Genomic DNA, 24,948 nt, shown 5'->3' with positions numbered 1-24,948 from the left:
TCAGTGATCGTGATATTTCTGATGATTCTAGAATGGCTATTTTGTTTTATTCCTCAGTTTGGGTTGGTCTGATGTTTTCTCATGATTAGAACCAAGTTAGGTGTTTTGACCCTAATATCACAGAAGGTAAATTGTGTTCTCATTGCATCCTAGAGGGTGATCCAAGAGGTTGATTTGTTCTATTACTGGTGGTATCAACTAAAATTGTGCAAGTTTTCTTCACTATAAAGTTAGTTTTATTTCCCCTTTGTAATTAATAAGTTTTTGAGGGAAGATATTTTGAGACTACGTAAAATCCTGATCCATATCCTCACTTTTGCCCATTGGTTTTAAGATACATTGATGCTTTTTAGCTAAACTGAGTATTACTACGATGGTTGCCAAATGGTACTTTTATTAGATGGATTCATAGATTCCTATTTATTCAAATGGATTATAATCTACTAGCATCATTATTTATTTTGACACTCAAATTGTCCAAAATTTGGTCAGTGGGAATCTCTTTGAGCTGGTTTTAGTGCTATTTTGACATGTTATTCTTTGAGCATTTCCTTGTTTTCTAGCACTGGAGGATGTTCCAGGCTCATTTTGTTTTTTCACTGCCTCTCTCCCGGAATCAGTCAGTTCTCCAAGGTTCCATTTAGTGGATAGTGGTATTTAGACACCAAGTTTTCAATGTTAGGTGTGCTCATTGCTTTTGGGGTCTCACTACTTCCAAGACCTTTGAATAGACATAGCTAGGAAATGTACATATGTAGGTACATGTACATATATATATATATATATATATATTCCTTAATTTATTTATATATCGATACACATTAAAAATCGTGAGTTCACACTGATAATTATAATTCCATTCTTATGCCAGCTAGTTCATTTTAGCCTTCCCCTTTCCATATTTATATCTCTCTCCTCCAAAGTGAAAAACCTGATCCCGGCAAAAGATATGAAAAGACAGTTCTCTGAAGAGGAAATACAAATGGCCAAGAAACACATGAAGAAATGTTCAGCTTCACTAGCTATTAGAGAGATGCAAATTAAGACCACAATGAGATACCATCTCACGCCAATTAGAATGGCTGCCATTAAACAAAGAGGTAACTACGAAAGCTGGAGAGGATGTGGAGAAACTGGAATTCTTATTCATTGTTGGTGGGACTGTATAATGGTTCAGCCACTCTGGAAGTCAGTCCGGCAGTTCCTTAGAAAACTAGATACAGAGTTACCATTCGATCCAGCGATTGCACTTCTCAGTATATACCCGGAAGATCGGAAAGCAGTGACACGAACAGATATCTGCACACCAATGTTCATAGCAGCATTATTCACAATTGCCAAGAGATGGAAACAACCCAAATGTCCTTCAACAGATGAGTGGATAAATAAAATGTGGTATATACACATGATGGAATACTACACGGCAGTAAGAAGGAACGATCTCGTGAAACATATGACAACATGGATGAAACTTGAAGACATAATGCTGAGCGAAATAAGCCAGACACAAAAAGAGAAATATTATATGCTACCACTAATGTGAACTTCGAAAAATGTAAAACAAATGGATTATAATGTAGAATGCAGGGGAACTAGCACTAGAGAGCAATTAAGGAAGGGGGAACAATAATCCAAGAAGAACAGATAAGCTATTTAACGTTCTGGGAATGCTCAGGAATGACTATGGTCTGTTAATTTCTGATGGATATAGTAGGAACAAGTTCACAGAAATGTTGCTATATTAGGTAACTTTCTTGGGGTAGAGTAGGAACATGTTGGAAGTAAAGCAGTTATCTTAGGCTAGTTGTCTTTTTCTTACTCCCTTGTTATGGTCTGTTATGATCTCTTTGAAATGTTCTTTTATTGTATGCTTTTTTAAATTATTTTTTAAATTATTTTTTTATTTTTCATACAGTTGATTAAAAAAAAAAAAGCTAAAAAAAAAAAAGGAAAAAAATAGGTAGAGCCCCCTTGAGGAGCCTGTGGAGAATGCAGGGGTATTGGCCTACCCCACCTCGATGGTTGCTAACATGACCACAGACATAGAGGACTGGTGGTTTGATGGGCTGAGCCCTCTACCACAGGATTTACCCTTGGGAAGACTGTTGCTGCAAAGGAGAGGCTAGGCCTCCCCATAATTGTGCCTAAGAGCCTCCTCCCGAATGCCTCTTTGTTGCTCAGATGTGGCCCTCTCTCTCTAGCTAAGCCAACTTGAAAGGTGAAATCACTGCCCTCCCCCCTATGTGGGATCAGACACCCAGGGGAGTGAATCTCTCTGGTAACGTGGAATACGACTCCCGGGGAGGAATGTAGACCCGGCATCGTGGGATGGAGAACATCTTCTTGACCAAAAGGGGGAAGTGAAAGGAAATGAAATAAGCTTCAGTGGCAGAGAGATTCCCAAAGGAGCCGAGAGGTCACTCTGGTGGGCACTCTTACGCACAATTTAGACAACCCTTTTTAGGTTCTGAAGAATTGGGGTAGCTGGTGGTAGATACCTGAAACTATCAAACTACAACCCAGAACCCATGAATCTCAAAGACAATTGTATAAAAATGTAGCTTATGAGGGGTGACAATGGGATTGGGAAAGCCATAAGGACCACACTCCCCTTTGTCTAGTTTATGGATGGATGAGTAGAAAAATAGAGGAAGGAAACAAACAAACAAACAAACAGACAAAGGTACCCAGTGTTCTTTTTTACTTCAATTGCTCTTTTTCACTTTAATTATTATTGTTATTTTTGTGTGTGTGCTAATGAAGGTGTCAGGGATTGATTTAGGTGATGAATGTACAACTACGTAATGGTACTGTGAATGATTGAATGTACGATTTGTTTTGTATGACTGTGTGGTATGCGAATATATCTCAATAAAATGAAGATTAAAAAAAAAAACAAAACCTGATCCCCTATCCTCAACATATTTACTTATTTGCTCAATCCTCTCTATATAGCCAATCTCCTGAGTCCATCAGGGCACCACCCTCCTTGTCACCCTCCTTGTGGAACCCACTGCAAGATGGCCTTCCCACCCCCCATTGGCAGGCATTGTTTGATAAAGGAACAAAAAAATAACATCATGAGAATTTGTCTCAAATAATATTCTTATTGCCCCAAGAATCATGAAGAAACCAAGATTCATGTTTTACCCATTCCCCCTCACCACCACATTGTAATGTGCTTTAAAGCTTGACATGTTCTGTTCTAGAGAGAAGCAAGAGGTGCACAGTCTGGCTCCATTATATTAATGTCTTGCACTGCCTATGGTCAAAACATACACACAGACTCACACATGCACACACACACTAGGGTACCCCACTTTATGCTCTGGGCACTTGGTACCCTGAGTTTACCACATGGAGAAAGTCTTTACCTGATATGTTGCAGTAAACAGTCTGTTGGTAGAGCTTGGCTTCTAGAGGGTTAAAGAACACAGTGATTTCAGCTGATGAGTTGGGCCATATGTCACCTTCCTGAAAAAACACAAAAGGCTCACTAAAAAACAATATGAGGAAGGGAAGGCATTGCTTTTAAATGTTGCTGTTATGTTATAATTCCTGGAAGTCTGAAGTAAAGACTTTGACAACAAATAAGAGACAGCATTATTTTACCCAGCAGATAGTAAACTTATACTGCTTATTAACATAAGAGGTGATAAGGAGCATCAGAGATAATTGCAATGAGTTCATGGATGTATAATGAGTAACTAAAGGAAACCTGGAGTGCAAGGCATTTTAAAAAATTTGTGTCTTCAATGAACATTAACTGTATCCCCAATGTGTGCCCAGCACTAGAGCTTCAGAGATGAATAAAGTTGTGGTCTATGACTGCAGGGTGCTCACATCTTGGTGGGAGGGTACATGTATAGAAATATACTGTAATGTATGCTATAATATATATGATTAAATGCTGCACCTATTCAAATAAAGTCCAGAGGGCCCACAAAGAAGAAGCACCTGATTTCCTTGGTGGTGGAGGGACAACATTCCAAACTTTCAAGGTTGACAGCATAAGGGAATTCTTTTATTCTAAAAAAATGCAGCTGTCTCTTGATGTCAATGGCTTGAGAAAGAACAATGGCCAAATCAAACCTGCTTCTGACTGATCCACTGTGATATTTCCCACTTTAATTCAAAGCATCCATAATATAAGTCATAATAAGGAATATAATACACCATAAGATGTCATAATAAGGAAAACTAGTTTCAAAAATGTAATGCAATATGCCATGTATCAGAATCCCCTGTTCAGTATTCTTCTATAAAAATTTTTGTATTAACGATGGGACCTAGGATATTGTCAATAACCACTCAGGGCTATAAAAGGAGATGCCAAATAGCACCTCTACCTCAAAGGGTTTTCATAGGGTTAGAATGAGGTCATGCTGGTCAAATGCTTTGCCCAGTGCTTGATATATAGTAAGAGCACAATAAATAACTTTACCATGATGGATGTTATTTGTGCCACTTGGAAAGACTAAGGCAAAAATATTTTAAAAATTAGGATGGGGGGAAGTGTGTGATTTTTCTTTTTTCTTTTCTTTTTTTTATAAATAGGGCCAAATGAACATAAATGACAAACACATCCAAAAATCTATGATACATAAATGGTCCTTCCAGTTAAATAGAAAACTAAGGAAAGACAACTTGATAAATAATTAGGCTACAGTTTCAGAAAGCTCCCAATGCATATTCTATTTCTAGCTTGGCTAGAAATGGACAAACTGCCAGAATAAAGAATTGAGAAACAGATAAAATAGTTTAAAATGCAGACATCAAACAACAGGGAGAAAACAGAAAATGAGAGCCAATTTGGGTTTATTATGAACTCAGGCTGATTAGTGTACTTCTTGGGCAGCATCTCTCCTGACTTCAGAATGTTGGAGGGTGAAGGTGATGTCATCAACATAGCAACTAAACAGCTACTGAAAACTTCTCTCCAGAGATTCAGTGAAAAAAAAAAAAAAGGATAAATTCTGAATTGTTTGAAACTCCGGAGGAGGATACAGGCTGGAGAACAACCCTGCAAATGCTGAATTGGAGAAATATCAGGTAGGAATCTTCCGTCCTGGACCACCTAGTCCTCTCCCTTCTCCCTCATTCAGTCTCAGTGTGGGAAGGGCACAGAATCAGCAGACAGGACCCCTCCCACCAGGTACACAGTCTATAAAATCTCTCACAGTAGTGAGACATAACCCCCACTGTCTGAAGACCCGGGGGACAGGGGAGGACATTTCAAGGCCCAGGTCAGTGAGAGACAAAGAGACTGAGAAAACATGGACATAGACTGTTTTCAGCCCTGGTTCTGAAAGCCCATCCACCACCCTTGAGGGAAGCAGGAGCTGGCAGCTGTTTCCTTGTTTTGGGGCCAGCCAGAGTACTGGGCCAGCTGAGGGAGAACGTTTCCACTTTGCCACAGGTGGAGCTCCACATTGAGCCAGATTTTAGCTAGCAAAGTGAGGGCATAGGAATCCTGCAGTTTCAGCTCATCTGTGTAGATGCAGCCTATGCTCAGAGGCAAAGCAGCTTCTGAGGACTATTAAGTTACCAAACAGCACCAACCGATGGATAGTCTGGAAGGTACAAGGGAATTGAAACACTTTTAAAAAGATGCTTCAGATCCTTTCTTAGGACCACAGGAGCTGGTCTACATGCCCTGTACAGAAACCTGGCCCTGTTTTGGTTGAGAAATATGGAAGACCCAACTGTTAAAGCAGGGCTCTAAAGCAAATCCAGGTCTTGCTGGCCAGGGGAAAACAGAACACCACTGGAAGCCAGCAGATTTGTATTAACACACACTGTGAACTTGCTGGGGTGCCCAGTGCCTACCTCCATCCCTGTGGCAGGCCATGGTGGGCACATGATTCTGGGGGGGGTAGGGTAAGGGGCATAGCCAATCTGACAACTGGCCAACAAGAGAAACAAAGAAAAGAGATCAAAGACAACCAACAAGAAAACCCTAGCAAAAGAGAAAATAACCTCCAGAAAAATCTAATCAAGAAAATCAGATATCTAGACAGCAAAAAATCATGAGCCACACCAGGAAACATGAAGTTATGGCCCAGTCAACGGAACAAACTAACACCTCCATGGTACTAAGGAGCTGAAACAACTAATTGAAGATGTTCAAATCTTCTAAATCAAATCAGTGATTTGAAAGAAAATGTGACAAAAGAGATGAAGGATATAAAGAAGACATTGGGTAACCATAAGAAAGAATTCATAAGCTTGAAAAAACAACTGGCAGAACATATGGGAATGAAAGTTACAACAGAAGAGATGAAAAACACCAAGGAGACATACAACAGCAGACTTGGAGAGGCAGAGGAAAGGATTACTGAACTAGAGGACAGAAGATCTGAAATCCTACACACAAAAGAACAGATAGGGAAAAGAATGAAATTATATGAGCAAGGTCTCAGGGAACTGAACGAAAACATGAAGCATACAAATATACATGTTATATGTGTCCCAGGAGAAGAGAAGAGAAAAGGGACAGAAAGAATAATAAAGGAAATAATCATTGAAAATTTCCCAATTCTTATGAAAGACATACAATTACAGGTCCAAGAAGCGCATCATACCCCAAACAGAACTGATTCATATAGACCTATTTCAAGGCACTTAGTATTCAGATTTTCAAATGTCAAAGACAAAGAGGGAATTGTGAAAGCAGCAAAAGCAATCCATCACATACAAGGGAAGCACAATAAGACTAAGCGCAGACCTCTCAGCCGACACCATGGAGGTGAGAAGGCAGTGGTAAGATATATTCAAGATAGTGCAGGAGAAAAACTGCCAATCAAGAATCTTATATCCAGAAAAACTGTCTTTCAAAAATAAGGGAGAGTTTAAAATATTTAGAGATAAACAGACACTGAGACAGTTAGTGAACAGGAGAACTCCTTTCCAGGAAATACTAAAGGGAGTGCTATAGACATATAGGAAAAGGCAGGAGAGAGAGGTTTGGAGAAGAGTATAGAAATGAAGATATCAGGAGATAGAAAGAGCATAGAGATTGGGCATTGATGCTGAAGGAGTATAGAATGTTCAAGAGGATTGACTGCAAGATTCAGAAAGGGATAACACAATACTGTGTAATGGTAGTACATTACTGTAAGTATACTGAACAAAGATGACTGTATGGTTGAAAGAGGAAGCTTAGGGGTATGTATGAGACCAGAAGAAAACATAGAAGATAAAGACTGGGCCTGTATAACTTAGTGAAACCTAGAGTGGTCAATGATTATGATTAAATGTACAAACATAAGAATGTTTTTAAATGAAGAAGAACAATGAATGTCAACTTTGCAAGGTGTTGAAAATGGTATGGTATTGGGGAAAAATACAATCAATGCAAACTAGAGTCTATAGTTAACAGTAACATTGTAATATGTTTCCATTACTTGTAACAAAGGCAACATACCAAAGCTAAATGTCTCTAAGAGGGGTATATAAGGAAGGGGTATGGGATTCTTGGCATTGGTGCTGTTGTCTGACTGTTTTATTGTATTTCATTTTCTTTTAGTCATTTTTTTTTCCTTTTTCTTTTTTCTTTTTCCTCCTCTTACTCTTTATTTTACGAAGAAATGGAAATGTCCTCATATATACTGAGGTGGTAAATGTATAACTATGTGATTATACCAGGAACCTTTGATTGTTTACTCAGGAGGGAATGTAGGGTATGTGAGTAAAAAAAAAAAAAAAATGTAGGGTATGCTTAAATATAAACAGAGGGATACAAGTACTGGATAAAATGTGGAGAAAGGGATGTACCTAATCACTGTTGGTGGGTAACTAGAATGGTACAGCATATCTGGAGGGCAGTGTGGTGGTTCCACAGGAAGCTAAGAATGGGGTTGCCATATGGTCCTGAACCCTATTACTGAGTATGTATTTGGAGGAATTGAGAGCAGGGACATGAATGGACATTTACATAGTGGGGTTTATGGTGGCACTATTCATGATTCGCAATGGAGGGAGGTGGCCTAAGGGTACATCGACTGGAACAGAATGGCAAACAGTGGTGTATACATACAATGGAATTCTGAGCAGCTACAAGAAGGAATGAAGTTGTGAGGTATGCAACCAGGAGAATGGACCTTGAGGGCAGTATGGTGAGTGAAATAAACCAGAAATGAAAATATAAACATTATAACACTTCACTAATGTGGACTAACTATAATGTGCAAAATCTGAGAATTGAATCTGAGAGCATAGGTTATCAGGGGAAGGCTTATGGTAAAGGTTCCTAAATTGGAAGCTCCTACAGAAGTTACATCTATTCCAGAGTTGTAATGGCTATTTCTAAATTTTGAGATGCTGAGCTGTTTGTGTATAACCTGGTTGGTCCTTGGAACTTTGGGTATCTGTGTGATGTGACACCTGAGACTCAGAGCTAGAGTTCAGCAGCTATTAATGTCAGCATTACTCTGTATAGCAAAAGTTAAAGAAGCTGAAAAAAAGATCAGACTTCAATCAGAGATATGAATGAAATGGACTTGGTTAGGACTAAGGTAAATCAGCCCAAAGGATGAAGGGTGATATTGATGGTGTTTTAAAACTTCAACTTCTGTGTGAGACTAAAGGAAGCTATGTTTATTTGGTGCAAAATCTATATTTTCTATAGCACACTATATAATTTAACGTGTATGGTCAGTTTATTCAAATACCATAATTACATGGAACACTGAATAGGGAGTGAGATCCAGTTGGTTTTGATAGGTTACTGTGAAACCTGTATACATCTCAGAGTAATTTGGGCAGAGAATAAAAATGTATTTGCAAATCCCCCTTTAGGGATTGGGGAAAAACGTAGAAATATTATGTTTCTCCACCTGGGGAATTACTGATATTCTCACAGGTATTGGTGACTACCAATTTAGAAGGTTGAGCCCTCAATCTTGAAGCTTGCCCTTATGAAGCTTGTTACTGTAAAGAAGAGGCTAAGCCTACTTATAATTGTGCCTTAGAGTCATCCCCAGAGAACCTCTTTTGTTGCTCAGATGTGGGTGCTCAAAGTCACCTCAGCAGGTGGACTCACTGCCCTTCCCCCTACATGGGACATGGGACATGCCAGGGGTGTAAATGTCCCTGGCAACGTGGGACATGACTCCTGGGGGTGAACCTGGACCTGGCATCATGGGATTGAGAACATCTTCTTGATCAAAAGGGGGAAGATAAATGAAACAAAATTAAGTGTCAGTGGCTGAGAGATTTCAAATGGAGTTGAGAGGACATTCTGGAGGTTATTCTTATGCATTATAAAGATATCCCTTTTCAGTTATTAGTGTATTGGAATAGTTAGAAGGAAACACCTGAAACTGTTGAACTGCAACCCAGTAGCCTTGATTCTTAGAGATGACTGTATAACTATGTAGCTTATACTATGTGACTGTGTGATTGTGAAAACATTGCGGCTCACACTCCCTGTATCTAGTGTTTGGACAGATGGGTAGAAGAATGGGGACAAAAAGTAAATAAATAATAGGGAGGGATGGGGGGTGGTGGGATGTTTTGTGTATTCTTCTTTAATTTTTATTCTTATTCCATTTTTCTTTTGTGTGGTAATGAAAATATTCAAAAATTGGTTGTGGTGATGAATGTACAACTATATAATGGCACTGTGAATAATTCATTGTACACTTTGGATGATTGTATGGTACATGACTATATCTCAATAAAATGGAATTTACAAAAATGAAAAAAAAAAAAAAAGAATGATGGAGGACACAGAGCCTCCAAGACATAGTGGGGGCTTAGGGCTGTCAATGTTGTGGGTCCTGGAATCTCCCCCATTCCCAGATCAGTCCCCTAGAATGGAGGCTCCATGCAGGAAAGCTGCTGTACCCCAGCCCCTGGAACAGAGGTGGCTCATCATAGGTGCTCAGTAAATATTTATTGAATCACCCATACCCACTCAGTTTGCATACTTGAGTGAGTAGTTTTCAGCAGATGCTTATTCATCTTTGCAACTGACTTCTATTATTTTCTCATCAACTGGAACCATAAAAGTCATACAATTTTAGAGCCAAAAGAGATTTTTAAGATCATGTAAGGAATAGGGAAGTCCTAAACAACTTTCACTTATTTAGGCATATCACTGGGCTGCTTTTCCAAACTGCAAAACAAGCATCTGTTCCCTTCTGATAAATTGCACATTGCTCCCCACCTTTTGATTGGTGGGGTTTTAGTGACATGGATTGTTAGGACCACTCATGGATAGAATGGGCAGATAGGCCAAGCAGTCCAGGAGGCTCACCTATTCTTTGTCTTCAGCCAACCAATGGTCTATCTGTGGGTATTCTCTCTCAGAACTACTGAAGACCTGGGCTTTCTTCTAACCCATGAGACAAATGTGTTCCAATGGGGGAGGGAGACTCTGTCCTGTTTAGGTGAGTAAAATGGAGGCAGCTAAACTGCTGCAATCCAAACTGACTAAAGGGCCAGGGACCATCTCACCAGAATGACAGGAAGTAGTTCCCAAAAGGATACAATAGAAATCAGATAAGTTCAGTGCATGTGGGAAAATTCAAGGGTCTTGTGGTTTGAGGTGGACCAGACCACTTTCAAAAGCATTATCTCAAGAAGAAAATTCAGGGTCCACTTGTAGACAAGAAGGCAACATACTTGGAAAAAAGCACTCTTCAACATCCCATCGTCAAAGTCTGACAAGAGCTGGTGAGTTGGAAATGGGTGGTGACAGACATGCTCTAGAGAGGCTGCCAGAACCTCTCCACAAACTCAAGCATTGACATCTGGATGTGATAGAAGAGAGGATCATCTTCTACGGAGGCACTCTGAAGGCTGGGAAACACTTCTGCTGGTGAGGGAAGACCAGTGCAAGGATATTTGACTCCACGGAGTCCAGACTGAGCCAATAGGACTGCGGGTTTAGTGCTTTCTTATCCTGGGTTGCAGCTGTTTTATTGTACCTGCGAGATCTGATAATCATTTGCAGGCTTTACAGAGACCCAGGAGATAATCCATGGGCAAATCCAATTCTAAAACTCTCTCCTAGGATTGTAGCAGGTAAAATGCATTAGGAGGGTCATGTGTATCATTAAAAACAGAAGTGTGCTCATTCAGTTTCCTTTCACAGAGGGAGGCTTTCAATCTCAAGTCAGTTGAAGGAATGCTCTGATTCCATCAGGCAGAAGACATTTTTATTTTTCAGTTGGGATTAAAATAAAAGTTAAATAATTTTCTATTTCCTTAGACCAAAACTCAATGTAGAATTTTCCAGTAAATATTAGAAAGAGCAAACCCCAGAAAGAGGCAAGAAGCCTAAAATGACCCCCACTCTTACTTCTCTCTTTGAAACACTCCATACTACTTCTCCAACACTTCTGAAATTAACTTCCATGTCATTTATGTCTGTGAAAAGAACTTTTCTTTCTTTAATGCTGTCTTCTAAGTTATGAACCAAAGCATTCAGAATTGTCTCTATTGGGTCTGACATCAGCATCCCTTCTTCTCAGTTTTATGAATCCTGCCTCAGTGCACAGAAACACTTACCCGTTCTGCTTTCCTTCTATATGTGACTCCTTTTTCATCTCTGTTCATTTTCCTGCTCCAAATGGGAGCCCAAGTATATAAGGCATAATTTGTAAGGGACTATTACCTCATTTGTAGAAAATAATTGTCAAAATGGCCTTTGGTTATATTGTAATTATCTTCCTTCTTGGTCCTAATATGTTGTTTTTCCCTAAGATCCATAATGAGTAAAATAATTGCATTCCACTTATTAATCAAGTGACCTGTTAGAGGGAATCAACTTTGAATTTTCAGGTCTAAAACTAACTCCCACACTACTATATTTACTCAAACAATATATGTTTCTGGAACTGGAACTCCATGTTTCCTCCAGGAACAAGAACAAACAACCAAGTGACTTGATGTCAACAGTTCTGAGACTTTCTGAAAGCTGCCTACAAACACACTTCCACCGGGTCAACACAGGAAATACATATAATCATGAGTAAAGTGTCCTTTAAAGATGAACTCCTTTAAAAAATTATATTGGCAATGATTAAAAGGGCTCTATTAATATATTAAAATTTTTTTCTTGAAAGTCTTGACATAAAAAAGAAAATGTGAAAAAAGAAAATCACCTTCCTTCCTCCTCCCCATTACCCATATTCCTCCTTTCCTTTTTCTTCCTTCTCTCTTCCCTCCCTTCCACCCTCTGTCCGTCCTTTCAGTGAAGGACTATTTCTGGCATATTACGCTATGCACTCAAAGTGCAAGACCAGAGAGTGGCATGTGTTTAATTTACTTGCTTTATCTGGAAAGTAGTTTACAATATGACTCAATTCTTACATTTATCATATAAAAGAGTTGTATTTTAATTCCCAATTTACATTTAGAAGAGTGATCCAAATATCTCCCCACTCAAATGTTATACTTTCCAATCATACTCTCTATCCTGTCAAGAGTCTGTGTGTCTAACTCCAAATCATATTTGCAACTGCTTACTGATAGCTCATGTTACCAATATTGTGTTAAGTGCTTATCAACATCATCTCATTCAATCCTTACAACCTTATGAAGTAGTGTTATCATCATTTTAAAGATGAGAAAATTAAGGCATACTAATAGTAAATGGTAAAGCTGGAATTCTATAGTATCTTTCCCTTAACTTTCCTAATCCCACTGCAATTAAAACAAAAGGTCTGGCCTTGCCTTTTAATATCATAAAAAAGGCCAGAAGAAATGGAAAAACACTCTGCTCCCTAAGTTGGCTTAGATGTGGCCAGTCTGGCCTGGTATTCCTGTCTGCTGAACACAGTGAAACACTCGACATGCTCATCTCTTCAGGAATCTCTGGAAGATGACTTACAGCAGGTTCTTTCAGATGATGCAGTCAACAATAAAATGAGGCAGCTATTGAGAAATACATGGTAGAGGTCCTTATCAAGCTATCGGTTGGGCTGGGGTCAGGGTCTAGTCAACTCAAAACAGAATAATGATTTCAAGAGCAGCTATAATGTGCTATGAATTCCATCATGTTCCAACAAAATGGAAACATTCTTGACCAAGATAAATATTTTCAGTTATTTCATAGTTTTCCTTAAAATATTAGAGAAATATCAACATAAAGAATGTCTCCTGGGAAACGAAAACATACTCTTAAAGTCAAATTTCTATCGATGAAGAAGGAAAAAACAGAAGCATTGATTAGAAAATAAAGTCTCTTTCACGATCCAGAATTGCTCTTCTAGAACCTTCTGGATCAGTAAGGAAAGTTGTGGCTCTCTTTCTCAACAATCAGAGCAAATAGCACTTTTTCTCGAAGAGAAACAGGAAAATAAATGGAAGTTAAAAAATTGAGAGTAAACTATCCAAATTATCATTGAGAGAAAAAAAATTGGCACATGACTTGAAAAAATTTTTTCAAGTTTATTATATCTCCCAGTGCAGGAAACTGCAAATTGCATAAGGTTTTGATTCTCAAAATAATGACCAGAAAAGTTTCTAAGAGGGGGCTATAAGATTTGTCCATCTGTTAGAGGAAGCCTCACAAAAGGAGTATTCTATCTTGATCCCACTTTCAACCCAAATATAGTGAAAATTACACCAGGGTTTTACCGAGCTGAGGTAGTTGTGTGTGAAGTTCATGCCTTTCTCTGCAGAGAACAGATTTGAGCCTCTTCCAGCAAGATGAGTGTTCAGTCATTTAATGAGCCATGAGGAACCCTGCTGTTTCTAAGATGTCCCTAAGCCTCCCTCCATCTACATGGGCTCTCCAATACAATAGTGAATGTACCAGCACAATTGAAAAAGTTTGGCAGAGCATAAAGATGTGAAAGGATAAACTCTATGAAAGACAGGCTAAAGACTGGGAAAGCCATACTGATTGGAAGAATTGTGACTTGTCAAGGACAGTTTGCTCTTAGTAGATCCTGTCCTCTTTTCCCTTTCTGGTGTCCATTTCTAAGGAGTCAGCTCCCACATGTTTGCAATGTGACTCATGGCTAATGGTACAAGAAGTGGAAAGGGTTTGCAGTAAAAAGCTAGCTCTTTCTTTTTTGGTAGCCATCTGGGCTTCCACCAACCTGGTTCTGCTGAGCTCACATGCTATGTTGATCTGAGAAAAATAAAGTAAACTAAATTTGAGCTGTGCTCTAAAAGTCCAAATTGCTGGAACAGCATGTTTTCTGCAGGCTTAGGTGATGATGAAGCATGGTTTACTATTACTTACAGAGAAATAAAGAAATTATCAAGTTTCTCTCCTTTTAAAGGCTTAGTTAAATTAACCTTAGGTTTCCCTGGGAATATTGGATGAAGTTTTCTTTGATGGAGGAGACACCTGCTAACAGGAGCAGAAATATTCTCTCTGCTCATTGATCTTAACCAATAAGTAAGGGCCAGTTTGGGCAAATCCCTTTACATTCTCAGATGTTTCCTTCTGAGAAAATATCAAGTGTTCAACATTCAGAAAATTGCTGCATCTTAAAAGTGTGACCTGAGCCTTGCTGCATCTTAAAAGTGTGACCTGAGCCAGCAGTAGCAGAGTTCAGAAACAAGGCCAGCACATCTGTGCTGTGATTTCTCAGAGGACTCCTGGGCTCCCACAGAAATCGAAAGCTTAATTCTCTCTTTTTGCCCTGTGATATTCTTCTGCTTTTCAATTTTCAGAACTGAGATTTTTGTCTTTGACTCTCTTTCACTCAGGGCACCCTAGAGACCTAAGCAGAGGAAATAACAGAATGAGACTGTCAAAATTCTGTACAGCCAAAGTCCATCTAGTACAATAGAATATTATATTTCTGAAAGTGGCCAATTTCACTTGCTTTTCTGGAAGGCAGAGAACATGCATAATAAACTCAATTTTGCAATTCCTTTCCAAAGGAGAAAACCCTTAGGGAAGCAGGTGGCTTGAGAAATGATCAGAATTCTACAGAACTCAGTACCTTCCTTAGATAAGGAACAAATGGAAAAATTTAAGAAACTGACATTAACATTCCAAGACATTATCAAAAGAATTAATGTATAAGGAACTTGATTTAAAGAGTAGTAATATGTCACATGCTGTGCTGGTTTGAATCTATTATGTACCCCAGAAAAGCCATGTTCTTTTAATCCAATCTTGTGGGGGCAGACCCAATCGTGGGTGGGACCTTTAGATTAGATTGTTTTCATGGAGATGTGACGCCCCCATCCCCATTCAAGATGGGTCTTAAATAGTTTACTGAAGTCCTTAAGAGAGTTAAGGGAGAGAGAGATTGAGATCTCAGAGCTGACACAGACCCAGACTCTTGGAGATGCAGACAGAAAGACGTTTGGAGACGCTAAGCTAAGAGACGAAGCCCAGAGTTTGCCCTGGAGAATCCAAGTGAGAACCCACAGATGCTTGAAGAGAAAGCCACTGGAATCAGAAGCTGGAAGCAATGCAATCTGGGAGTAAAGGACCAGCAGGTGTCAGCCACTTGCCTTCCCGGCTGACAGAGGTGTTCCGGATGTCATCAGCCTTTCTTCGGTCAAGGTATCCTCTTGTTGATGCCTTAGTTTGAACACTTTCATGGCTTTAGAACTGCAAATTTGTGAACTAATAAATGCCCACTGTAAAAGCCAATCTATTTCTGGTATTATGTATAATGGCAGCTTTAGCAAAAGGGAACACATGTTTTAATGACTAGGGCAACAATTCCGGTCACTTTTAGAATATTAATAAATTACCAAGTAAAGTTAAAAGACATCCCTTCAAATCTTCTGTCCTGTGGTCTGCCCAGGAGTCCCTTCTCCCTGTGGTCACCCTTGGTCCTTGCATGTCCCATTTTCTACCAATGAACACCTCTGGGGTCTCTCAAAAGATAAACTCCTACCTTTGCACTGCAGCTGCCAACTCTCTCGTTCAGATCACAAAGAAGTGAGGGGAGGTAAGCAGCCCTGGTACTCTGTGGCCACATCAGTACCCAGGACACCCAGCATAAGGTTCCAAAAAAAAATCTGGCAATTGTAAAAACTTATGTGATGGGCATGATGAGAAGAAAGTGAGCTAAGACAATGGAACTAATTTGTGGACAGATGGTGATCAGGTGGGACTCTGTAGAGTTTTCGGTCTGTCATTCTTACAGCATTAAATCAAAATACTTCTCATATGATACTACTGATAAAAATTTGATTTAAATCCAAACCCATCACCACTTTTGGACAATTTAGGGACAGTGACTGACCTCTTGATCTTGAATCTCCTTGCTTTAAATTGAAAGAGCCTCTAAAACAGGAACAATGTTCCTGTAAAACACTAATTGCTAAACCAACCTTTCTGATGTAACTGATGCATTTTCAGAATCAACATACATTCATAGGCCTGAGAAAGTAAGCATATATTTCTTCTTATTTCTGTTCAGACTCTAAGGCAACAGTTTTTTTTTTAATAAGTTTACTTCATTTGAAGATATTGCCTTTACTGAATGGACACAAAGCCTGAAGAGTCTACCAGAGAGCAAAGTGGCCTCTAAGCTCATGCATCAACCTTTTATTTTTATTTTTTGAACAGTATATCAATTAGAGGTTGAGGATTAGATTAGCAGGTGATAACTACTTGGTTTTAATCTTCTCTGCTTCTACTATAAACTCAACTTATACCAAAATCTAGTTAAAAGGAATCATACCCCAAGAAAAAATGAATCACTGATGCATATCTAAACTGTCAGAAATTAAATAATAGCCCTTTGGCATAACTGATTCAGATTCAGAACAGACCTACAGTGGAAAATGGTGATGAGCCAGGTACAAGAGGGGAGAGTGAGCGGCAAGACCATTTTCCCCTGGAGATCCCTGCCTGGCTGCCAGGCTCTCAGCTGGCGGGCTCTCCTCTTGGCCTTCCTTCTCTGTGAACTCACAGCCTCACCTCTCTTCACGGGACCTCTAGAAGTGAGCACATGGAGGCTGAGTCTTGGGACCTTGGCAATTTTCCTTTTCTGCTCTGCTCTTAGAGTTTCCATCCAGTTTTCATTGATTCAACAAAGACATTTACAGGATGCTCACAAATTTTGCCTCCAGCCTTGATTCCTCTCCCACAAATTTTAGTCCTACATTTCTAGAACTTTGCTGGACATCTATTGTCATCTTAAATTCAATCATGTTCAGAATCAAACTCATCATATTAATTAATGGATTTTCATTCATTCATCTGTTTATGGGCACTGACGTAGGCACTTGGCACAAGATGAGGACAAGGCAATCCTTGACTTTAAGGAGCCCAGAGTCTCATCCCAAACTGGAGAATCAGAGTTTATGAGTTGGAAGGATCAAAGTGACCTAGTCCAATAACCTTGTTTTGTGTACAAGTCAACCGAGGCCAAGGGAGACCAAATGGCTTGTTAAAGGTCACATTTGCTATTGGCAAAGCTAGCCCAGTCACTAACTTCCATAAAAAATATCATAATTCTTCCAGCTAATCCAGTTCAGATCTGAGGAGATGCATGACTTCTGACCATGTTCACCCTCAACAGTCAATCAAAAAGCACTGTAGTGTCTTCCTTTAGAATCTCATATCTACCATTTCCTTTGCTTTCCAGCTATCACTGAACTATTCCGGGTCCTCATCACCCTCACACATTACCCTGAACTTGCCTGCAGAGGTGATGAGTCTCCCTGACCCATCCTGCACTAGCGCATTCCCCCCGCCTGACCTGCACCACCCATCTCACACTCTGTCCACGGAACACACCATACCCCTGCTTAGAACCCTGCTCTGAGTCTCTGATACTCTCGGTACCATTTAGCAGACTGTGATCTACAGAACACTGAGTTAAGGGGTCTGTGCTCACAGGGAAATGCTGCTTGTACTCTTCCACTTAGAAAATCACCTTCTTTTGGACCATTATTACCCAAACTTAGTTGACCACAAAACTCTTCTTTTGCAAGGAACACACATCACTACCCTTCAGGCCCAGTGTTTCCAGAAACATACTGTAGGGGAAATAGCCTGTAGACTAAAGCACAGTGGGTTAGCATGGCAGCTCAGATTTCCTCTGCTCTTCTTCCCAACCTTACTTCTTATTTTTATTCTCCAGAAAAACTAGTCTACTCAATGTTACTTAATGTTTCATGGAACTAATAGTTTCTCTTTTCTTTGTTTTCATAATTCCCCCAACTGGAAACATTCTCCTCACCCTGCTTTCCATTTAATTAAATTCTACCTTCCTTTAAGATTCAGCTCAGATATCGTCTCATTTATAAAGCATTTCCGAACTCTCTCACCAGCAACTCCTGGAGCATTTATTTACTTGTATCAGAAAGCCAAAATCTCAATGGAAGAAAACACCCACAGTTCATATTTGGGTTGAGAAACTAGTGACATGGAATTTTTCCATCAAATACTTTCAAAAGTAAGTTACAAGGTAATTTGTATTATATACATGCACAAAAACTTTATGTAAAACTATCAGGATCTTTTAGTAAGAAAGAAAGGAGATTTAACATCAATAAATAATTCACAATAATTGACAGTGAATTCTGCTGTTTTGACCAGAAAGACATTTGGGAGACATTAGAAAAGTTTCATGTCTTCATTTTCATTTTTAAAAAATTGTCAAGAACCAGCTAATGGATACTATTATAAGAAGGAAATCTGAGTAGTGTACATAAAAGACAAAATAATCATAGATTCCACAAAGGTTATCTTATTTTCCTCCAGGAATCCTAAGCAAGTCACAGACTTCTTGGAATTTAGCCCTCTTCCTGTTTCTGGCACTTTTTCCCTCACACAATATAAACAAAATTAACCTCATTTATTTTTAAAATACTATATTCATGTATCACTATTTAAAGAAAATGTTTTTCTTCATAATGGTTAAAAAGATGCCTTTCGTGGGACGGAGAACATCTTCTTGACCAAAAGGGGGATGTGAAAGGAAATGAAATAAGCTTCAGTGGCAGAGAGATTCCAAAAGGAGCCGAGAGGTCACTCTGGTGGGCACTCTTATGCACACTTTAGACAACCCTTTTTAGGTTCTAAAGAATTGGGGTAGCTGGTGGTGGATACTTGAAACTATCAAACTACAACCCAGAACCCATGAATCTCGAAGACAGCTGTATAAAAATGTAGCTTATGAGGGGTGACAATGGGATTGGGAAAGCCATAAGGGCCACACTCCACTTTGTCTAGTTTATGGATGGATGAGTAGAAAAATAGGGGAAGGAAACAAACAGACAAAGGTACCCAGTGTTCTTTTTTACTTCAATTGCTCTTTTTCACTCTAATTATTATTCTTGTTATTTTTGTGTGTGTGCTAATGAAGGTGTCAGGGATTGATTTGGGTGATGAATGTACCACTATGTAATGGTACTGTAAACAATCGAAAGTACGATTTGTTTTGTATGACTGCGTGGTATGTGAATATATCTCAATAAAATGAAGATTAAAAAAAAAAAAAGATGCGTTGTGATAAGAATGACCAATTCAGTTCCTATCTGGACTCTGAAAGCAATCATATTAAATGCCATATTTTAACACATATAAATCATATCATGTCCCTTTGGAAATAAACTAAGTTAGGTAAGAGATAGACTATGAGGGAAAGAAAATCTAAGGTAACCCTAGACTTTCTATTTCCGAATTGGAAATGCACAAGTCTCACCTCTGGGTCTCCCAGCTTCTCCTGACTACAATGTTTGCAATTTTAGAGCCATCCACTCCCAGAAGGCAATGAGAAACAGGTGCATCAGTCAACATTCTAGAGCTCCAGTGCCAGCTGGGAAGAATCTTGGGCCATCTATACTCTGGACTTTTTCAGTATACCTAAGATCACCAAGCCTGATTGCTCCTCCCTTCTCCAGCTCCTGGACTCACTCAGTAGCATGCCTGGACCCAGTACTTTCCTAACTTTTTCATCATCTCTTGGCTTGATCTTTTTTACTTTTGTTACCTGTCCTATTCTTCAAAAACTACATGTTCATCTTGTGTTTAACCTCTTGCTGGTCTGACCCATCATATCTGAAGATCCCTTTGCTCAAGGGATCTTAACAGTCTTCTGAGGTGATAGAACATTCAGCCTCAACCCACAAGTCCAACCTTATTTTCCTATATAGACTCTTCACTTCAAGGAAACTGGTCCACTCATGGAACCATGGGTGAGCCAGGCCATGCACATCCTTTGTTTTATTCCTCAAAAGCCCCATCCTGCAAGGTCCAGTTCAAGGTTCTCATCTCAAGAAGCCTCCTCTAACTTCTTAGCCTGTGATAATCATCCCAGCCTCTGCACTACTGTAATTACTGTCTTCACCAAGGTCTCACTCAGTAGATCCCATAAAATATTATCACAGAGGACGTTGAGGTTAAAGGATTGCATGGCCAAATAAGTTTGGGGAAAGCTCCCTCTTAGAAATTACCAGTGCGTGTTATCAGATTAAAGATTTTTAGAAGTCTTACAGCAAAGAAACCTTTCAAATAATATTTAACCTAATTTTTCTCAAATTTATTTAGCCATGGAACTTCTTTTCCACGCTATACCCCAATTAATAGCAATTTGGAAGTGCAGACAAGGAAAATTAGTCTATACAATTTAGTGGCATTTAACACAAGTGACCCTGTATTCTAGTGTGTCTTCTCTCCAACTGGTTTTAAAGATAACAATCCAGCAGCTCTAACCAGCTGTGGGCTTTCTCAATGCCCACCATTCTTTCTATCCTCACATCATTCTATGCCTTCTAAGTGTGAGACAATGTGTACAAAGCTTGTAGTACGGTGCCTAGCACATAATAAATAAAGAAAAAGTTAGCTACTTTTATTTTGAGGCAGTAGGAGTATCAAGAGTTTGTTCTGTGGAATTAGACAGACCCTGTTCTATTTATGGCTCAGCTCTCACTAGATAGACTGTGAAGTTAAAGACTATGTCTGTTTTCTTCACCAATGCCTGATACACACAACAATGCCTGGTACCTGTACAGAACATACAATCAGAAATTATGTTTTGAGTGAATTAAGACTGAGCAGTTCTCAACCCAGGCAATTTTGCCCACCAGAGGACATATGGCAATGTCTGGAGACATTTTTGGTTTTCACAACTAGCAGGTAATGGGTAGAAGCCAGGGATGCCACAAAATATCCTGTAATATACGGAAGAGTCCCCTACATCAAAGAATTGTCTAGCATTAAATGTCAATAGTGCTGAGAGTTGAGAAACTCTGTTCTTGAGTCAAGCTAATCAGGGATGATTTCCAACTACTGACACTAGCTGCGTGGCCTTCAGCGAGTTATAAAATTTCCCTAAGACTTCGTTTTCTCATCCATCAAATGGGGGACTAATCATATCTTGTAGAGTTGTAAGATTCTATCTATCTATCTATCTATCTATCTATCTATCTATCTATCCATCCGTCCATCCATCTATCCATCCATCCATCTATATATTGGGTAATGCATATGAACACGACTGGCATATATAAAGTTTTCTATTAATATAAAAAGTAATTTATATATAATTGATTACCATTAACCTTCATTCCATGTTTAATAATGATCATGAGTCTCTTCAGAGGAATTTTAGGCTTTTGGAACTCACTAGATCAATCCCAGAGTGAGTACTGTCATCGAAAACACACCCTGTTCTCATACTTAAGTATACTATAAGATCAGACTTTATTTGTGTGCTCACCAGGGGCTCGATAGTGAAAACGCTATTTAAGAAGAGCATGCTGTCTCCCCACACCAGCCTTCGATGATTCTCAAAGGTACGGGAGAGAATGGAAAGACGTTCTCGGAGTGAAGGATCAATAATGCACTCTTCAAGAAACTCATCAGTCTCTTTCTTCTCCTCTTTGTTCAGATCATGACAGACCCTAAAGAAAACACAGGAGATGTGAGATCCATTTTGTACTCTCAAGAAGAACTTTGTAAAGGGGCTTCCATCCTCCTGGAAATGTCTTCACCCAACACCCTGGGAAGGTCCCTCCTTGACGTGAGTCTGTAAAATACTAGCCAGGAGACTTTGTACTTTAACCTCTCAGAGCCTGTTTCCTTTTCTTTAGTCACTTCCTTCAAAAAGTCCTCTCTGGTTTACATTCCCACTCAATGCCTATTTGCTTATTCCTGGGTCCTTACGTATTTTGGGATAAATATTTTCTTTTAGGTAATTGTGTTTTCTAGGCTGCTTTTAAATACTTAACACATACCCTGTCTCTCACTCTTCCAAGCATGATTTCATTCCTTGTAAACTTCGCTTTAATTCTTTCTTAGCTGTCAATTTCCTAGAGAATAGAACTTGGAACCAGCAAGGCCTAGGTTTGGATACTGATTCTACTATTTATTTACTAGCTCTCTTACTTTGGGCATTAACCCATTCCTCTAAGCACTGGCACCCACACCTATAAAATAGAGATAATAAATCTCTTCCGTAATAAAGATGTCTGAGTACAAATGTGATAAAGAACATGGTGTTGTTCCTGGGACATAGCAGGTGCTTAAAAATACCAGTTTTCTCTCCGTATCAACCAGACGCAATCACCAAGCTGTAAAGCCTATGAAAGCTCAAACTGCCCCTAAAGACACCTCCTTTTCTCTCTCTCACTAGCACTTAATTAATATCCATTGTGATAAGTCAAAAAAGCAGCTTTCCGCAACCCTCACTTTCACTGCCCTCACAAAACCATGTTCACTTTACTCTTGACATCAGTTACTTCACTTGAATTTTGCAGGCTGAATTTTATCTTCCACCAGGACACATGACCATTTCCCCAGAATCTGACTGATATCCATGGTGAAAGACAAATTACTGAGCAATATGAGTGCTTAGTGGGAGCTCAGGGTCACTAAATTACTGTGCCAATCCCAACTACCTTCTAAGTGACTTCATGCAAACCATTTGTTCAGCATTGCTAAATAACACTCTTTAATAACTTGAGTGCTCAGGGCCCTTCGAGCAAAAGGAAAGCAAAAGGAAGTGCAATAAATGGGTTCAGTGGGTTCAGGTACCAACAAAGAAAGCATTTTATGCTTCCTTTTTATTGCTAGGTAGGAAGCAGTGTGCAAGGTAACCAGAGCTACAGTCCCTCCATACTGCTGAGCAGAGCACGGCAAATTAAAGACAGCTCAGTTGACAGAAGGAAGGAGACCATTTCTTTTTTTATGTTGTTTGATACATATCTAAAAGACTTATAAATTGAATACCTTTTGAAAAAATAAATTCCACTTCCATGAATAAATTCTAAAGAAACAATCATGGATGTAAACAAAGACACGACTATTATAAAGAAATTCATCAAAGCGCTAGCAATAACATTAAAAAATGTGATATTTGATACAAGATAATGACAGATTGGTTAAACAAATAATGGGAATTATAGATATTACACTTATTGGGTACTCGCCAAGCCCCTTCAAATGCATCATGTAATATAATACTCATAACAACCATATGATGTAATTATTAGTATTATTATCATTCCCATTTTACAGATGATAACACTGAGGCTCAAAAAGGTAAAGTAACTTGCTCTAGATCACACAGCTAAAAGGTGGAGCCTGAACTTCAAACTAGGCCTTTTGCAGTCTGAATCCCCCGATATTAGCCAATATATTATACTGTCTCCTATGATGAAGCTGTGTCCATGGAGTAATAAGCAGCTATCATTAAAGAATAATATTTAACAGCATTGTCAGGTGTTTGAAATACTTTAAAATAAGAAAGCAGGTTACAAAATGTATAAGGCAACCACAACTTTGCAATAAAAAAGAAGAAAAGAAAACATATTTATTGGGGAAAGGAATAGATATAGATAATATTAAAATATTAATAGTTTTATCTGGGTTGTAAGATTTTAATTGATTTTTGTCTTCATAATTGTGTTGCCCTTTATTTTCTAAATTTTATTGACTATGCATTGTTTGTAATTATAAAATCAAATTATTGTAAAAATTAAATGTTAATCCATTCTCAGACTGAAGCAGTACAGAATTTTCCATGGTTGCTTAACATGCAAACATTTGTATGAGCCCATGGATTTCCATTCTGGGAGAATGCACAGATAAAATGTGGGAGTTGTGCAGCAGGTAGAAGCAGCGGATGATATATCCATACAACAATATGGACAGATCTTAAAACAGAGTGCCTAGTGGAAAACTGAGAGAACTGAAAACAACCTACAGTATCAGGCGTGTGTCTGTGTTTGTCAGCCCCTTTAGAATAGGACCTCTCTGTTTTAAGCTCAGGACCAAACTGAACCTTTCTCTATATACATTTATAACTACAGAGGCTGCTGGAGGAAGGGGAGGAAAGAAGAGAAAAGTGCAAAAAGGACACTTCCAGGGATGCCTGTGCTAGCCCTGCTGGAGTGATCAAGAGAGAACAAAAGTTCCACTCTTAGCTCAAGATCTCACTGCTGCTTCTCAGGGATGGGCAGTCCTCTGCCCACGAACGAGCTTCTAACAAATGTTCTGCTTTATTTTGCACTGACATGTGGCCTGGGTCACAACCTGAGAATTTGTGATGCTAAGGAAGAGGGGGCTATACTCATAGCAATAGTACCTCCACCGGCAAATGGGACAGTTATCCATAGAAAGAAACTAAATGTTTGGTAACATGCAAATATCTCTCTATTTTCCTTGCTTGTTGAGAAGATGGGCATTTCATGACCAATTACATCTAGGACAAAATCCATGGCTAATAATATGAAAGTTATGGCATGCTTGGGGATGTCTCAAGGAACAAAATATGGATGAAGAAGAGACAGCCTGGTCAAATAAGAGACTAGGCAAAAATGGCGTCCATTTCCCCTCTTGTTCTAGCATCTGGCACTCAGGAGAGAGCGGGGAGGAGGAGAGGAAGGAACAGAGCCTCCAATAGACTCTTTGCCTGGATAAACCAATCCAGTTTGGAGAAACATGAGTTAATTATTATGGGTCAACCAAAGTGAAGGTGAGGGTATTCTTATTTAACCATGTTAAGTCACTTTTCAAGTTCATAGTTTAAGGGAGGGACATGATCCCAGATGACAAAA

The 24,948-nt window shown here is 39.1% G+C and overlaps 1 protein-coding gene across 11 annotated transcripts in view; it reads right to left on the bottom strand.

The window, feature by feature from the left end:
- The window catches only part of HYDIN (HYDIN axonemal central pair apparatus protein), a 534,664-nt gene that overhangs the window by 324,260 nt on the left and 185,456 nt on the right, over positions 1 to 24,948 (bottom strand). For 10 of the 11 annotated variants that reach the window (XM_037815908.1, XM_037815907.1, XM_037815906.1 and 7 more), the window contains exons 9-10: positions 21,609 to 21,792; positions 3,375 to 3,474 (exon numbers count right to left, since the gene is read on the bottom strand). In XM_037815908.1, the coding sequence (XP_037671836.1) occupies positions 3,375 to 3,474; positions 21,609 to 21,792 (284 nt within the window). Of the gene's footprint in view, positions 1 to 3,374; positions 3,475 to 21,608; positions 21,793 to 24,948 lie in introns of those variants that run through there. The other variant, XM_037815911.1, reaches the window with a different exon arrangement.

This window comes from Choloepus didactylus, chromosome 22, assembly GCF_015220235.1.
Source record: "Choloepus didactylus isolate mChoDid1 chromosome 22, mChoDid1.pri, whole genome shotgun sequence".
Classification (NCBI taxonomy): domain Eukaryota; kingdom Metazoa; phylum Chordata; class Mammalia; order Pilosa; family Megalonychidae; genus Choloepus; species Choloepus didactylus.
The sequence above is the reverse complement of the archived record's forward strand: the minus strand, read 5'-3'. Positions and strand labels throughout refer to the sequence as shown.